Here is an 18,948-nt window from a genome sequence, read left to right on the forward strand (position 1 = left end):
TATTTTAGCCTCAACTAAAAAGTTGTAATGCAATTTCTGTTAAAACCCTCTTGATAAGCTCCGATCTGAGCCAGCAGATTAAAAATACATATTTTTACAGACTTCAAAAGATATTTGTTTTGCTCATCTAATAAATGCAAAGGCAGAGATGGAGCCACAAGGTTACGGTGTCACTACAGTGGTAAAGGTGTACATTATTATGAGCAGTTAATTAAGGCAACTGCCACCAAATGGATAAGATACATAAAAGAGGCAGGTTGTGGAGTAATGACTGCACATCAATGCAGCACTGACTTTATTCTCAAACACATTATTAGAATCTAAAAATAAGAAAATCTTCATGGTTGTTGTTACCCAGAGTCCTTTCATCTGCCAAAAAACACATTAATACAAAGAGATACAGAGCGAGAGAAGAGACGTCTCTCATCATCATTAACACTAAAACAAAACTTGATTAAAAAAACATTAAAACACAGCCAAACCCCAGCAACAGTTATAGTTTCTTAAATAGTCTCTGTGCACAGAGAAGAGAGATGACAAGAGGACCATGCAACCCCAATCACCCGCTCTGCTTTCTCATTAACACTTCACACACTCGCACACTCACGCACAGTTTGGATCCAAATCAATATTATCAACAGACATATGCCAGGAGGAGGAGCCGTCATCGTACAAAGCGCTATTTCTTTTTTTTTCCCCAACAAAGAATAGTTTGACATTTTATTATTTCAAGGACTAAAATACATTGGATTTCTACCTCGCAGATCTGAGCTTCACTGTTAGAGAACAATGAAAGTTCTTTAATTGTCCACAATTATTCACAGTCAGCGCCTGGTTAAAAGGCAACAAACAGCTTCAGGGGCTGTTCAACCTCTTTCTCGTATTTGTCTTAAGCTGAATAAAGCATTGTGAATTCAGTCATTATCTCGTCGTTTGGCACCGTCTCTGTTCTGAATGAGGATGCATTCCCTGCCTCCACAGAAGAACGGGCAGAATATTGAAGACTTATATTCATATAATTAAAGAATCAAGCGGGAAAACACATTTTTTTAAACTCTGTATAAGCGCTGTAAGATACGACAGCAACAACAAGGTCAAAAATTAATAATCAATTGGCTTTAAATGAACAGCTCAAACAATTATGTTACAACATTTTACACTTGCTCTTCAGAGCCTTTTGGAGCTGATGGTAAACACCATCTTTACACGAACAGGACTTTCAGGGCAGAGAGGAAGTGGGAAAAAAAAAGGTTTCTTTCTGAGGGAGGTCGGAGTATTTACACTTATTTTAGCATCTCGTCATTGGTATTAACATGTTCCATTAAAATCATAGTGTGTCTAATGCAGTAGGAACAATACAGCAGATAAAAAGACCAGTCCAACACGTCCACATGCAGGCGCTGGAGGAAACTACTCCTCTGGTGTCGAACAGCGCCATGATGGTAACACTTAGACAGAAACGGACACTACTGCTTACATTTACTCGCAGCTGATGACACAGAATTTAATTATGTGCACTGATGTTGGGTTTATTCAACAGTGCTGATCTGATGTCCTGTTCAGATTTGTGTGTCCAGAGGTTAAAGGTCGGCGGGCTGGCCTGGGGTTATGTCGAGGTGAGGCTGGAGGTTTCCAAGGCGTGGCAGTAGACGAGCTTGGCTGAAGTTTGGTGTCATGTTGTTGTGAGATTAGCTCAGGAACAGAGGTTTGTCCCTCTGAAGACCCCTAGACAGACAGGAGACAGATAAAGGAACATAAGGCATGTTTTAAATCAAAACCACGTAAAGAAAATACACATTTATACACATTTTCATCCACTTCAGTTCGTCATCATCAAAATATAACATTGTTACCAGTCAGATTTACTATTTCACACAACTCTACTTGAGCTGTTGATTAAGGAGATGACAGACGTAAGATTCTGACAAAAAACTACAGCTGGATTTAGCTTTTATCTCCCAACCCAAACCTCAAGTTTGGATCATTAACGTTGTTTCACACTCACGCACTTCTCTCATATTTGTTTCTTTAAACACAGTGGACTTTTGACTCAAGTTTAATGTGACAACGTGTTCATTTCTTGCATTAACTCAATCAGTGTTAGACTTTATTGGTTTGTAGATGTGGATGGAGGCAATTATGTGTTAAATCTTTGTCCGTTGCACATATTTACGCTCATCTTTTATTGATACTGTTCCATCTCTACCAAGAGTAAAAACATCTTAGCTTTTGTTTTGCTGTTGCCAGGTTTTTACTTTTTTTTTTTTACTAAAAGAGACTGGTAACTGTTCCAACATTTACATTTCTATGATCTGTATATTTTGTGAGAAATATACTGCTGTGGCTGTGAAGCATCTAACTATCAACAATGTCTATTTATTTACAAGTACTTCTGATTTATATCATATGAAATCGCTTGTCAATATTGTTTAAATATCATTAAAATTATACATAATTTAAATCCATTTAAAATCAAATTAAGTTTGTTGTGCAGTTGTTTTACATAAAGATTTTAATTGAACTATACACTAAATGTTTGTCAGTTCCAAATATTGGTCACTGATTAATAATAAAATAACACTCACCACGTAATTTGCCCTCCTCACATACAAGTAAATGCTCAGTGTAGCTATTCGTCAAAAACGTATTTTCTGAAACATCCGCACTTCCTCAATTACCCATAGTGTAATAAATTAATATAGTATATAAAATATAGATATAACATATGCGACAGTGAATTGCGAATAGAAGCTTTTCTATTTGAATATGGCAGGTTTGTTCAGTCCCTTCTCACCCAGTGATTCTGTGACTAATCAGTATCCTGAGGTGTTTTTCATTTCATGCCACTGTTTGGTATCAGTTCAGCTCGAATGGAACCTTGACTCAAATCATGCCAAAGTAAAGGGTACCATGTATTTATCTACAACTTTTTTCCAATCAAAAACCCAAAAAACGTGAGTTGAGTCAAGCTGGTATGTGATGGGGAAGACGTTTTAAGACCCACTCATAACAGTGGCTTAAACCCAGCTGTGGTTTGAAACACAATGCATTCATCCCTTTTTCTGTTTATGGGTTGTATATTTGTATCTGTATATTATGACTCATGTGTTGTTGTTACCTGCCTTAACCTCCTGAGACCCAGCAATGCATTTTTAGCCTCTGTAGGGGACAAGCGTTTTACAGCTTTATTGAAAAAACAAAACAAAACAAACAAAAAAAAAACGCTGTCTATTGCAAAAGATATTCCATAAAATTTTTAAAAATGCATGTGAAAAAACTGTTGCATCGTGCAGTTTCCTATAAAGGCAATTATTTAATGTAAAAAAGCCAAAACTTGTACTTTTCTGGGTCTCAGGAGGTTAAATCCACATGTGTTAAAATGCTACAGGTGCTAAAATTGTACCTGTTTACATCTTGTGTATTTTACACTGTTGCTCATTAACCCTTAAAGACCTCTAGCTGTTTTTATTGTGACTTCCAAATTACCTTTCTTGAGTAATTTATCTGTATTTACTATAAAACTATCCTCTGCATTTTGCATTTTTCAATGAAAATCACATATTTTCCTATATTTATGTTATTTATCATGTAGATCAGGGGTGTCAAACTCATTTTAGTTCAGGGGCCACATTCAGCACAATTTGATGTCCAGCGGGCCGAACCAGTAAAATAATAACAGTGAAAAAAGTAAAATTCTATTATGATCAGGTTTACATCTACAAAGTTTCCTTAAAAATCTGAATAACATGAACAGCTTGAATTGTCTTAAGAAAAACAAGTGCAATTTTAACAATATTCTGCTTCAGTTTATCATTTACACATGTGCATTACAGTCGCACAAAACATTTAGTAACAGGGAGAATATTGGTAAAATTGCATTTACTTTTCTTAAGACATTTCCGTTTGTTCATATTTGTTCAGGTTATTCATGTTTTTTGTAAAAGTATAGTTTGGTAATGCAAAAATTTTCATGTAATTTTACTTTTTTACACCTAAAAAACAAAGAGAATTTGGGGTTGTCATAATTTATAGGTTATAATGATAATATTTTACTGGTTTGACCCACTTGAAATCTAATTGGACTGTATGTGTCTGTATGTGGAACCTGCATTAAAATGATTTTGACACCATTCATTGTTATTATCTTCAGTGTAATTTTTGTATTTCACAAATTCATCCCGCAGGCCAGATTGGACCCTTTGGCGGGCTGGATTTGGCCCCCGGGCCGCATGTTTGACACCTGTGATGTAGATATTCATAAAAGCTTGCTAATCCAAAGGTTATTACATCCAAACAGATAAAACCTAAGACAAAGTGAGTTTTTCCAGCAAATTCTCTCATTAACTGAACATAAAACAAGTGTCTACAACCACTGTCATTTGTCAGACTACATAGGTTGCAGAAGATGACGGTGTATTTACATTCACTATGGAGCCTCTGAATGTCCAAATGGGTCATATCTGATGTCGATGAAAAGCTGAGAAACTGCATTTTAGCTGAATTATTTACATGTATTTATAGGATTAGTGGTCCAAAAGTTATTAAATAATTCATATCAGTGGAAGATTTTTGGAGCCGACTGCTGTTTAAGTTAATGTGTGCTGTTCTCACTAAAAAGAGTGAACAGGACAAACACACACACAGTCACCAGCTGAACACCAGATATTACAGAAGACAATACATTGGTGACACATCTCCCATTTTAAAGGAAACACTCAATATTGCTCCCTTCAGTCCTGTGTCTGTAACCTCATTCAGACACTATTACCTACCCGTTGCCATGGTAATCGGTGTTCCAGTCCAGGGAGGGGTGGTGGTTGGGTGTGTGTCGACCCAGCTGGTGGTAGTCCACTGATGATGACATCACCGGCCCACTATTAAGCATCCCTCCTCCTATTGGCTGGTAGTCAGACTGGAGGGTGGGAGGGTAGCCCTGGAATCAGAAGTGAAAGGGTTAAACACACGTCTCCATTATCATTTTGAACGGGACGGTTATAAACAGCATGTGTGCGGTGTGGGGAAAATGACACCGTGACACAGAGATGGACATGGATGATAGACAGTCAGCCAGTTTCAAATAAAGTGGGAAAAGCCAGACAAACAATATTGATATTAACGATTCACAGTGCACTGAAATACAAGCATCGTCGTTAGGTCAAAAATATGTGTGTTTGCACCAACTGGAGACGTTAAAACTCCACCAGAGCACGGCGGCAGCATATAATGATGGTCTGCACAAAATACATTTAACCTCTAAACAGATTTAAAGTCTGATGTCTGACTGAAGCCACATGTGACAATAAGAGTATTTCGAGGTGGATCCGACATGACCGACATGGATCCACAGGTGTCAAACATGCAGCCCGGGGGCCAAATCTGGCCTGCCAAAGGGGTCAATCCGGCCCCTGGGATGAATTTGCGAAATAATTATAATAATAATAAGAAACTAGAAGCACTCGGAGAGCGCAGACCTCCGCCAAGGCTGATCAGTGGCCCCCCCCCGTGGGCCCCCCCACCCCCGATCACCACCAAAATTTTATCATTTCTTCCTTATCCCATTTCCAACAAACCCTGAAAATTTCATCCAAATCTGTCCATAACTTTTTGAGTTATGTTGCACACTAACGGACAGACAAACAAACAAACAGACAAACAAACCCTGGCAAAAACATAACCTCCTTGGCGGAGGTAATAATTAACAATCCTTTTAGTTCAGGTTCCACATTCAGACCAATTCAATCTCAAGTGGGCAGGACCAGTCAAATACTATCATAATAACATAAAAATAATGACAACTCCAAATTTTTCTCTTTGTAAATATTTTCATGTATTTACACTAAAACAAAGTATAATTTCACAAAAAATGTGAATAACCTGAATAAATATGAACCTGAAATGTCTTAAGAGAAGTAAGTACAATTTTAACAAGATTCTGCCTGTTACTAAATGTTTTGTGTGTTTGTAGATCCACTGTGATCTGTAAGTTATAATGTACATGTGTAAATGATAAACTGAGGTATAATATTGTTAAAATTACACTTACTGTTTCAGTTTGTTCATGTTTCTCACATCTTTTGAAAAGGATAGTTTGCAGATATAAACCTTTTCATAATGTAAATTTACTTTTTTCGCTTTAAAACATAGAGAAAAGTTTGGAGTTGACATTATTGATATATTATTATATTATTTTACTGGTTCGGCTCACTGCAGATCAAATTTAGCTGAATGTGGCCCCTGAACTAAAATGAGTTTGACACCCCTGGTCTATTCAGACAGTATTAAAGGTTCATTGTGTAATAATTACTGGCATCTAGCAGTGAGGGTGCAGATTGTACCATTCTGTCCTCACCTCTTCTTCTATGGAGACCGAGGCCCTAGTTAGAGATTGTTTTGTCTGTTCTGCACTTTTTGGTTAAAGGGGTCATAACTCAAATGTAGAAGGTGACAGTAATGCAATGTTACAGTTGATGTCACTAGAAAACAGAAAAAAGAAGGTGACATGGCTGATTGGGTGAAGGCTAAAGGTGGTTTAAAGCTCAGTTTAGACCAAAGATTCACAACAACATGAAATTAAAACTTAATTACTTGCAAATCTCTGTTCTGCAAAATCTATCGCTTCACACCAATGTGATGAGATGTCTCTAAACTTCTGTTCATGCTGTCTTTTCATGCTTTTTAGCCAGATATTGTTTGCAGTATCTTAAATTATAATTATATACAAGGACAGGCATACTGACTAGATTACTGGTACTGATGAAACAGTCGAAACAAAAACAAGACATGGGGGATTTCACCCGCATGTATTCCCACAGTAGTGCTGGTGTGTTCTCTGATTTTGTGCAAAGATGTGGACTACTGATAAAACGACGATTTGACAAGTTCTGAACCTGGCTAAAGGTGACATAACACACCGATTATCATTTTCAGTTAATTACAAAAAGGGAAAATGTTCTGCTAATTAGTGAGATGAAGTTTATTGTGCATGTTAACCGCAGCCTTATACAATATTATTACAGAAGGTTCTGGGATTGTTTGCATTTGTCTGACAGGATGATACAAAAACTTCTGCACCAATTTTCATGTAAACTGGTGGTTTTTCAATCACTTTTTATAAGTTTGCAGATTGAGCAAAGTTAGGATTACAGCACTACAGGCCTTAGTTTAGGAATGTGTTCTCACAGTCAAGTTCCCACTCGTTCCCTGAAATTATTTTCCAGGACATTTTCAGCCGCTACTGAGATAAAGTATCACATCATACACTAACACATTCCCGTCCCTCTCAATCTTTGGAAAAGTTGTTTTCTACAGTTGTAACTTGCATTTACCCAGATTGTTTCTATGATTATTACTCAGACATTTGATATGCAGTCTATGGCAATAATTTATCTATGAAAAATAATTATGACAAATGTATCATAGAATAATGTAAACACACCCACAGATTACAGCGTAGCACTTCATTAGCCTGACAAACTGGAGTTACAATGTTCAACTGGGCAATTCCCAGCTCAACTTTCTCTTCTCTCTTACTTTCTCTCCTGCACTTCCTCTAAAAATATTTGCATATTTTCAATACATCACTGAAAAACTATTTCCTTTGTTTCGGCACACACGGTGACAAGGCAGGGGGAGGATAAATAATTTTCCAGGATAACTTAACTGTTTCCAGGACATTTGACCTTTTTGCTCATTTTCCATGACTGGAAAATTGGTCAATCATTTTCCAGGTTTTCCAGGACACGTGGGAAACCTGATAGTGTCCTGTTTCTATACTGTAGTTGTAGTTTGTCTATACAGTATCCTATAGTCTGATGAAATCCAATATAGCTTTCCTGTAATGAATACTTCCCGTCCTCGACAGACGGCACATACTGTGGATTTTAGGTGTTGGTACAGTTGTACGGTCATATGAATTGTTTCTCATGGTGCTATTACACCACATTACATCATGCTGCAAACTGTTTCTGTTACAGTGACCGCCTCCCGCAGCTGGAACATATAGATGTTTGAAGGGTTTTGCAAACAAACCTGTAACTAAATGGTTTCAGATGAACACAAGTATGAGTGAGGTGATGAATGCAGCTGAAGTGAAAAGGAGACAGATCAGTTGCAGGTTCATCAGCTGTAATTAGAGCGTTTTCGAGCATCTCTGATTTTATCGTTTGCCAGAAGGAAAGAGGAAATAGTGAGGAGGAGATGAAAAGGAAGAGGAGCAGAGAAAGAAGGAAGGCAAGGTGAGCAGGAGCTCATGTCGCAAACTATAAGATACTTGACGGAGAAGATGGAAAAGAGGGGGAAATGAGCGAGTGTGTTGGAGTGAGTGTGTGTGTGTGTGTGTGTGTGTGTGGGAGAGAGAGGCTGAAAGGGAAGTTAATCTGAGTGTCGTGAGTGAAAGAGGAGAAAGAGGAGGACAGCAGGTGGTTTGATTCTCCCCTCTCCTCCCCCTCTCCTCCTCTACCTCACCTATTCATCCATTGTTGAGCAAATTCTTCTCCTTCACTCCTTCACAAAGACCCCATCTGCCTCTTTTGTCTCTCTCTCTCTCTCTCTCTCTCTCCCTCCCTTCCCCCATCATTTCTCACTCTTCACCAGGACAAGAAAAAAAAAAGTTTGGAGCTCTGTCACTGTGTCCTCTCCCTTTTCCTACACTTTTTTTTGTTTGTTCTCTTTTTTTAAAAATATGCAAAAAATAGGAAAAAGAAAGGGGATTATGGAAGTGTAATAGAATGCAATGCAATAGAAAAAGAGAAAAAATGGACGTGAGACTGTTCAGATCTTTATATTATTTTTCATGTGGATGAGTCCTATCACCTCACAGTGGACAAAACACAAATTCATATTTATGTTCCTTCATAACCTCTTATCTGGTTTCTCTCCAACAGTAAAATCACTAAACTCTTGACTGTTAATCTGTCAGCACAGACGGAAGATGAAAAGGGGATGACTGACAGGTTGAAGTGAGACGTTAGTAGACAGTGGAGATGGACAACTGAGCACAATTCAATCAAAAACTGATTTCTAAATCTGTCATCTTCCACTCAGATTTAACATGACAGTCCTCATATTTTACAGAACTTGATAATTTAGTGTCTGTGGTAGAATTCATAGCTCTAATTTAAAAAAACATAATGTAATTAAAGGGGGGGTTACTTTTTCCAAGATGAAGTTTGTATGATTTATTCTTAGTACATTAGTCCATTTTAATGTGTTATATTTTTAATTCCATATCTGATTTTTCCATATCTGACTATTTTTACATATCTGACTTTACCATTTCAATATGTAATGTCCGGCTTTGTTGATCATCTCTTTCCATAATATATTTTAATCTCAATGGATGTGATTTAATAAAGGTTTGTATTATTCTTTATTCTTATATGTTTGTTTTGAAGAGAAAAGTGATATATACTACTCAATAAAATCTATATTACTAATAAATTATCATCAGTTTTGTTATTTTATCTCTTATTTTTTCCATGTATGATCATAATTTGTGAAGCAGACCTATCCCACAACAAACAACTAGGTCAGCAGGTTAAGATAATAACAAACACATGGACTGATCTAATTCATCCTCTAACTCAGTTCAGTGCTGAAGGAAAAGTTCATGCCCTCCCAGTCTCATTTCCTCTGTGTGCGTTTTGAGTGGATGGCTGATCTATTCATCTGTCTGTTCACTTCTGTGGCGCTTTGAAATCTGCAGCATACTTAAAAAATGAAAAGAATATGTGAAATAAAAGTCGTGTTCCATATCAGAAGAAATTTTACAGAATTAGTATAGAGGATTAAATATGAAATGAATCACACAGCTAAAAACGTCCAAATCTAGGATACAATCAACATATCATTGAGTCAAAAAAGTTAATGAACTAAACAATTGATTTTCATGATGCTGCTCAATTTCTCCAGATGCCAGTTCAGGCACAAAACCATGAACTGAGGCTGAACAAAAAGATGATCTTTTCCAGGAAGAATAGTCCTGAATTTTGCAACAGAGCTGTGCTTAATTTAATCTGGATTTACTCCTTAAAACCTGGTATTAAGATGATCTTAGAAACAAAATAAACAAAACATCCACCAATTAGTTTTGTGTGAAATGTGAGTGTGTGACTGACCTGTGTGATGGCAGGTGAGTGGGTCATTCCCAGTGAGTGTCCACTGAGCTGCTGGTGCTGATGGTGTGGACTGTGGAGCCCCCCCAGGTGTGCCTGGCTGTGGAGAGGAGGGCTGACCTGGAGTGGAGGGGTGGACGCCGCTGCCACACTACCCAGGGACAGAGCTCCCTGGTGGGGGACGCTGGGCCGGGGGACTGTCCCTCTGGAGGACAGAGCCTGGAGCTGGGGGTGCATCTGAGCGTGGGTTGGGGGGAGGTGGGCGCCGAGGCCGGGGCTCGAGGCGTGGGAAGGGTGAGACGAGTGAGGGTATGCCATGTACATACCAGGGTGCTGCGGGGGAGGGAGGGAGTGAGGGTGGCTGAGGGAGCTGGAGGAGGGGTGCTGGCTCGGGTGGACAGGGTAGACTGAAGGTTTGGGTGTAAACATTGAGGTAGAGGAGGAAGATGTTGAAGAAGAGTGGGGGGGCTTCATCTCAGATGGGTCATTGTAACTCTGAAAGAAAACAAGAAAGTTGGACATTTACACACCGACTCATGAAGCTCCAGTCGTACCAAACACCTGAACGATCAGCCTGTGCATGTGGCTGTTTAACACAGATTGTATTTTGATCATAATGACTTCTAAATATTTGGACGAGATACTGGAGCCGGACATTGGATAAATATACTGATCATATTACACACCGCCAAGTAATTTCAGTTCCTTGCGTTTGATAATATCCAGCAGATTAAATTATGCTTATAGGTCGAGTTGGTAGAATTTAACACCATATGCGACAGTTTAAAACAGGGGTCTCAAACATGTGGCCCGGTGGCCAAATGCAGCCCGCCAAAGGTTCCAATCCGGCCCGTGGGATGAATTTGCAAAGTGCAAAAATTCCGGTCAAGGTTGTGGAACTCATTTTAGTTCAGGTTCCACATACAGACCAATATGGTCTACAGTAAAATAATAACAGCACAATAACCTACAAAAATAATGACTCCATATTTTGTTCTCGGTTTGATGTGAAAAAATATTACATTATACCTATAAATAATGACAACTTCCAATTTTTGTCTTGGTTTTAGTGCAAAAAATAACATTAAATTATGAAAATCTTTACATTTACAAACCTTCCTGTAACAATAAAATGTGAATAACCTGAACAAATATGAACAACCTGAAATGTCTAAAGAAAATTAAGCACGATTCTGACAATTTTCTGCTTGTTACTCAGTGTTTAGTGTCTTTGTGGCAGATACTTCAGGGCAAAAATAGGACTGACAAGGCCACTCCAGGACCCACAAAAACTGAAGTCAAGGTCGTCATCGAGACTGATGGACAAAAAAACAGTGTCTTTGTAGATTCGATCCATAATGCACATGCAGAAATGATAAGTTGAGGCATAATATTCTTAAAATTGCACTTATTTTTCTTCAGAAATTTCAGTTTTTTCAGGTTATTCACATCTTTTTTGTTTGGATAGTTCATGAAAGTAAGTATTTTCATGATTCAATGGGTTTTGTTTGCACTAAAACAAAGACAAAAATTTGGAGTTGTCATTATTTATAGGTTATTATGCTTTTATTGTACTGGTCCGGCCCACTGGAGTTCAAATCGGGCTGAATGCGGCCCCTGAAAGAAAATGAGTTTGAGACCCCTGGTTTAGAATATATAAAAACTAGGCCTGTGTTCTGTACAGTCTTTTGGTGGCTTGTGTACTTGCATCAAATATTTTCAACAATATTCCGAGAGTCAGAAAAGCTTATTTTTATTCAGTGTGTTTCATCTGGTCACCTGCCAATGGTGTCAGTTGATACTACCACTGACTTGGAGCTATGTAACATAATGAGTGACATGTTTATTGCGTTACCTCTTGGTGAAAAGGTCTGAATGAATGAAAGTTTAGCTGTACATGTGTATGTTTAGGGCTTTTATTGTGTCAGGTCATAACAGTAGTGGTGGATCCATAATGCACAGAAGTCCACGTCTTTCAGCTTTAGTTGAGAGACGCCAATGACATACTATGTGTTTATTTATCAGTAAACTTAATTTATGCAACAAAATCCTGTCATAATATCATAAGTCCTGTCATAAGTTAAACAAAAAGGAAGGAAAATAATATCCTTTGGTAACAGAAGGTCTGAGGCAAGCAGTGAGCTGTAAAACACACCTGTCAACCAACACCCACATAGAAGACGTCAAAACCTTTATTGGCAATAAAATATTATCAGAGTAATAAGTTACAAACCAACCACCAACACAGTTAGTAGAGTCAAAATAAAGTAAATGAAATCAGTATGAGGGCTGGAAAAAATGTACTAAGTAATTCTATACAGAAGTTGAGGTGTCTGAATGGGAGTGAATAAGGCTACGTTCACACTGCAGGTAAAACTGGCCTAATCTGACTTTTTGTCCATATGTGATCCATATCTGACTTTCTCTGACAGTCATAACAGCACAAGTCAGATTTTAAAAAAACATCAGACCCAGGCTACTTTCATATTTGGTCCTAAATCGGATACATATCTAATGTTTTGCAATGTGACTCCAGTCTGAACAATCATGTTATTTATCTGACTTTTATGTCATTGAAAGGCAATAGATGTCAGAATTCTGGGCTGGTGGAGGCAGGACCCAACAATATCCCTGTTTACGTCCGTAAATGCAGTAAGCTATGTGTGAGGTCACGTCCTCTCCTGCGCATGTGGGTCACTTCAGGACCGCAGACTGTTCACATTATAATTCAAATGTAACTGCCATCAGACTCATATGTGAACATCCGTGCAAAAACATTAGATTTCAGCCAAAAAAAAAATCTAAATTAAGCATTACTGTGGAACTCATTGCCTCCTGACTTGCGAGTTCTCACTGACCTGCCCCTGTTCAAGTCCAGGTTAAAGACTCACCTGTTTAGACTGGCTTTTAACCCTTAGCATTGAGACACTATTAGGTTTGAATCTGTGGTCTCTTTTATCAATGTGTGTTGTGTGCTCTTTGTTTTATGCATATTTATGGTACTTTATTAACCTGTTTTTTTATCTTATAATTCAATCATGCTTTTAGATGTAAAGCACTTTGGGCTTTGTTATGTTGTTGTAAAATGCTATACAGTAGTCCCTCACTATAACACGGTTCACCTTTCGCGGCCTCGCTGTTTCGTGGATTTTTTCTAGTGTAATTTTCTAAGTTTTTTTTTACAGCATATGAACACGCATTGTGTTCTGTGTCCTGATTGGCTAAGGGACTGTAGACCAATGTCAATCAATCTCCTCCGTGCCGTGTCTCCTGTATAGTACAAAATGCGTTCAGCTTGCCAAATTTACATAAATGTTCGATCGCTAGCAGTGTGACTCTGAAGTGCTGTATGTTTGCAAGTTTTCTCCCCGACAAAACCCACAATGTCGACGAAACGTTCTGCACCGACAAAGGCACCTGCGGTCGCACCCAAAAAGCAGAGGAAGATGCTAACCATCGCACAAAAAGTTGGACTTCTGGACATGCTGAAGTAAGGTAGAAGTTATGCGGCTGTATTCTATAATACTGTACTTATTTTTTAAAATCTACAAAGGTTTTAACTTTGACAGTGTTTAAACAGGAGAGAAATGTGAGAAAATGTTAATGCCTGTCTGAGAAAAGTGTATAAAGTGTGTGGTGAGGGGTTTTACAGCCTTAAAACATATATAATAATTGTAAAAAATAAAGCTGACTACTTCGCGGATTTCACCTATTGCGGGTTATTTTCAGAACGTAACCCCCGCGATAAACGAGGGACCACTATATAAATGAACTTTGATTGATTACGACCTAAAGTGTGAATGTAGTGTTAGAGCTAGGATATTTGGAGCCAAGTGTCAGGTGGTCACTTAGTGTTATTACACTTTCAGGGACATCTACACTGGCTTCAGCTTCCAGTAGTTATGTACCTGTGAGACCAGACTGGCCCTGTAGGCCGCCAGTTGTTTCAGATACTCCTTCTTGGCCGTCTCTGTTTTCTTCTTGTACACCTGAGACAGATACGAGCAGAAACATGTGACCTCAATACAAGAGTACAGTCAGCACCGTGTGATGTGTTAAAGAGTGTTAAAGAAGAGAATCTACCTGCTTCTGTTCCTCTCCCAGTCCATCCCACATGGAGGCCACGATCTTTGACACCTCCCCGAATGTGGCATTGGGGTTCTGGGCTTTGATGTTTGCTTGGGTGTCCCTGAAGAACAAGGCGTAGGCAGACACTGGCTTCACCGGCTCATTGGGGTCCTTTCTCTTCTTCTTCTTTGGTGTCTTGGATTTCTTAGTGATGTCCACCGCTGCTGGCCGCTTCTCTGCTCCACTAACCTGCTCAGAGGAGAATCGCAGTGAGTTTAAGAAAGGATTTACATTGTACACTGGAATGAAGTAGTGATGGACAGAAACAATATGAGGAGTATACATCAGAAAACAAAATCAGTTCAGGTATAGTTCAGGGAGACCAGCTGCTGTAGGTAACACTATATTTTAAGAGTCTGTACATTTCTAAGGAGTTCATGAGATTAGTTGTGGAGTGAACCCTGCGATTTAGCAGCAGCTGGTACAAAGACAAGTACAAAGAACAAAGACATCACATCCAAACTTAATTAACCTCTCACTTCACAGAATGTAAAAACTGTCTACAGAGAAGTTATTAGAGCGAGTGTTAAACATTTAATTTGCAACAATAAATGAATAACGGGCACATTTTAATTGGGTTTGAAAGAAACTCTTAATGAAAACTGTAACCACCCGAGTTTCTACTTTCCGTAGACATGACATCAAAGAACACGGAAAATTTGAGAAAACTACGAGGAAATTATAAGGACTGAATTACCTCTAAAATAAACATTAATTGCACTAACTGGAGACGACCTGTTGTTTCAGGTCAGAAGTAGTTTAGTGGCTGTTAACACATAACGGACAGCTGAGCCATGTCTTGATTTTGTCATGTATTAGTCAGTGAGATCATGTGTCTGTTTTACATTATTCATTATTCTACTGAATCACTGTTGGCACCACCACTCATGAATTATCATTAAACAACATGTGAAGAAATATAGCCTGTTAAAACTAAAAATCATCTATGTATAAGGCAACATGATTACTGTCAAACCACACATGTACAAGTAACAAAACACTGCTACAACAAAGGAAGTGGTAAGAGGTGGACTAACTGAAAATACAGACAGTAATCTATTTGGATTTTATAATTGATAATAGGGATGAACAACATGTAAATAATCATACTACAATTATTTTGACAGATATTGTGATTGTGTTAAGTTGAGATTTTAGTGGGAATGGTAATTTTTTTCCCGTTTTGTTTTCCCTGACACGAGAGCAGTTGAGTGCAGCTGAATGGCAGGCGGCACAAAAGCAGACACTTTTAAGGCATTGTACAGATGCAAATAGTTGTTTTTGCAGCCTTTATTATCTGAATCCCGGCTTATAATGTTGTCTGTTTACCTCTTATTCTTCTATACATAAGTAATGAGAATGATAAAGCAGTACTGTGATGGTTTCATTTCCCCAGAATATGAGCAGTCAGTGTGGTGCACATTGTTGTTTCGCTGTGAGACACCTAACAGTGAGAGAGCCGATTTCCATCTAGTTGATATGCAGAGAGAATGTGTCTATTATGACACATAGCATTAACATAACAGGTCTCTACTGTCCACACACACACATAGACACAGACACACACACACAGGTTTGTAGGAGTCACTGAATCATATCATACTGCGTTCCAGCAATCATTTGGGTTCTACTATACGTGTGTGTATTACCCTGAGTGCATCTTCATTGTCGTCCTCATGTGCCGAGCTGGAAGGAGACGGTGTAGTAGATTTACTTCCAGGAGGTGAGGGAGAATTATGGGTAATGGAATTCCTGCTTAGGCCCAGTTGGGATTGGTTGATAGTGGACAGCTGACTCTGTTGGCTCATGCCCGATTGGCTCCTGGGTCCGAGCGCTGCTTCGATTGGCTGCTGACTGCTGGTAAACCGGGAATCAGAGTTCACCATCTGCTGCATCTGTCCAAAGAACAAAGAAAATATAAGATTTCATTCTGCTTTTACGGCAGGGAGAGGTTTAAACTGAAGTTACAGCTGAATTTGCAAACCTGACATTGTTATGACAACCTCTTGAAATAAATGTCAACACACCTTGCATAATATTTTCCTTCTCAGAGTTAAGTTAGTTTATTTCTCTGCAGGGTGGTATCATTAAAGAGCTTAAGGTTTATTTTCCATCTTCAGAAAAGAAACTGTGATCAATTTATTCATCTAAAGATCTACACAGATTTAATAACCTCACATCGACACTACAGGAAAAATTAAGCTTCTATTGTAAAAATAAAGGATTTTTATACTGTGTTTTCTAATTAATGTTGTGTTTCTGTGCTTTAATGCAGTAGGAATCTTAGGTGTTAATTCAATATTTTTCCTTTTGGACATAGGACAAGCTCTGTATTTGATGACTTTTTGTTTTATTTTTTCATGTATGAAAATGAAAAAGAGTTAAAAAAAAAAAAAATAAGAAGGTCAAAATGACTGTTTGTGGTGGGAAATATATTGATTGTCAATAAAAAAAAACTAGTAACATGTGCAAACAATAAATAAAATTAATTGAAAACACTCAAAAAAGACAAAAATAAATCTAGTTTTATGGATGATTCATGATATTTCATTTCTTTTCTGTGTAAATTAACATAACATGAACACTTTTCTCTATCAAAACTATACAAAGGACAATAATAATAATAATAACATCACTTCAAAGGGTGCTGCAACAAATAATGCTTAATAGTTTTTACAAAAAAATGAGCATTATTCATTAAAAAATATTAATGGTAGGTAGTATTGACTGGAGAAACATGTCAAGAAGAGCCTTAAAAAAAAAGAAAAACCCACACTTTTTAACAAAAACTAGATTATTGAATAAACTTGATATATTGCCCAGTCATATATGAATGTATAAAGAGATTTTTTATTTATCTTTTTAAATTTTAGTTGAAGCTGCCATATCCTGCAGCCACAGGTGTAGAAATATAGACACAAGTACTGGTTTAATCCCATGTGCATCCTCAATAACGTGTCAGAAAATTATTTAGTGCGGGACATAAAGTGAAGCGACAGCCTTGACCAGCGTTTTACCACAACACCTGTGTCATAGATGCAGCATATTTTATAGGCTCTTGTCTTATTAAACAAATGTCTCCTGACAGACACTGAATGAAATAAATCTCAGATAAAATTGAACAAAATGTCATCATAACTAGAGTAACCCATAAACTGGGCATATATGTATAAAATATAAATTTGATGCATTGTATACTATATTTTAATTAATATTTTAATTTAAATAACGCATGAAAAAAAATATATAAATAAATCATCACTTCTGGGGCCAATAGATGTAGACTGTTTTTATTTTATGGTATATTTTGAGGTGTAAATCCTCCTTTTTATGAGCTGTGCCTATGTCTGGCTGTGTTCTCCGAAAGCCTCACACCCTGAATTCACCTTCAACCCGTCTTTGCGAAAATGTGTCTTTTGTGATTTTCTGACCATTTCTCAGGAAAACAAAAGTTATCATTGCAAACACCCTCAACATGGGAACTTTTGACACCTTCTATGACAAATGTGAGAAATGGAGTTTGTTGATACGTGTTTATGGTTTCCTCTCAATAAGCACCGAATAATAACGGATGTGGTGTTCTGTGCTGTGCCCCTCTTGGGAACATATTACCTGAACTCTGTTACCGGCAGCAGCTTCTGAATGCTGTTGTGGTATTTAAATGGAACGACACTGACATTTCTCTGACATGGAAGACGTTTCAGATTGACGTGCAAGCTGGTGGGAACAGAGGAAAATTAAAGCTGAGGTTTGGTGCTGGTCGGGTCATTACTTTGGTAAATGTCATATTAGTAGACTGTTTTAACATTGGTTTGTAATAGTTTCCCAGAAAGCTGAGGTTTTGTTCACCTCTGACAGCTTATATTCCTTAATAGGAATTCTATAAAGACACAACAGAAGTAAAAATCTTTATTCTTTTTCCTGAAAAATCTGTCTACCTGAGGGTGAAAAGCAGGCATAAACTTAAACACGCTAAAAAATTACATGCTGGGTAAAACATAAAAAAAAAAAATACAAAAAAAAAAAATTTATAGTGAACGTATATTTCATCGGTTGTTTTTGTGGTATATGCTGATCGGAAGAATAGGTCAAAAGGTCACACAGCTTCAGCATCGTGGGCGAAAAGCACGATTACCGCACGTTAAAATGTTCGTGACTATAGGTATTTGCAATGGGAACGTGTGTTTTTGGAGATTCCTATTCGGGGCTAGAAAAGGGCTCTGGTGATTGAGTAAGAATAATAGACGGGGAAACCCCTCATAAAACCCGGCTGAGTAACAACTGACTAATTTTGTGTGTGATTCATGACTGATTTCAATATCAAGAGAATAGGAGTGAAATTTACCATCCCGTCTTACTCTTGACACAAAGCCTAAAAATGACAAATTAAACAAACTGATTAAGTGGTCAAAGAGACTCACTGTTGAAAATAAGTATGGGGTCAATGATGGATTTATGTTGTAAAATACATGGATTTCTGATCATTGACTTAAGACTTTTTTTTTGAGAAAAATAAATTCAAATTCTCATACTCCAGCAGCTCAAACTTTAACTATTTTCCGGTTTCTTTTTAAAAGAGTACACTGCATTTCCACCTTTGTTGTGGATGAAATAAGATATTTGAGGATCTCATCTGGGGTTTTCCACCATTTTGTAACATTTTATAGACCATACAATGAATCCATTAAGGGAGAAATTAATAAGATCA

The 18,948-nt window shown here is 37.7% G+C and overlaps 1 protein-coding gene across 2 annotated transcripts in view; it reads right to left on the minus strand.

Moving 5' to 3' along the window:
* Positions 1 to 257: 257 nt before the first annotated feature.
* Positions 258 to 18,948, minus strand: part of tox (thymocyte selection-associated high mobility group box) — a 55,668-nt gene continuing 36,977 nt past the window's right edge. The window contains exons 5-10 of one of the 2 annotated variants that reach the window (XM_030161070.1): positions 15,890 to 16,135; positions 14,196 to 14,429; positions 14,021 to 14,101; positions 10,116 to 10,607; positions 4,773 to 4,933; positions 258 to 1,725 (exon numbers count right to left, since the gene is read on the minus strand). In XM_030161070.1, coding sequence (XP_030016930.1) covers positions 1,689 to 1,725; positions 4,773 to 4,933; positions 10,116 to 10,607; positions 14,021 to 14,101; positions 14,196 to 14,429; positions 15,890 to 16,135 — 1,251 coding nt within the window. In that variant the 3' untranslated portion in view covers positions 258 to 1,688. The remainder of the gene's footprint in view (positions 1,726 to 4,772; positions 4,934 to 10,115; positions 10,608 to 14,020; positions 14,102 to 14,195; positions 14,430 to 15,889; positions 16,136 to 18,948) is intronic. The other variant, XM_030161071.1, reaches the window with a different exon arrangement.

The sequence above is a fragment of the Sphaeramia orbicularis genome, chromosome 17 (assembly GCF_902148855.1).
Source record: "Sphaeramia orbicularis chromosome 17, fSphaOr1.1, whole genome shotgun sequence".
Classification (NCBI taxonomy): Eukaryota; Metazoa; Chordata; class Actinopteri; order Kurtiformes; family Apogonidae; genus Sphaeramia; species Sphaeramia orbicularis.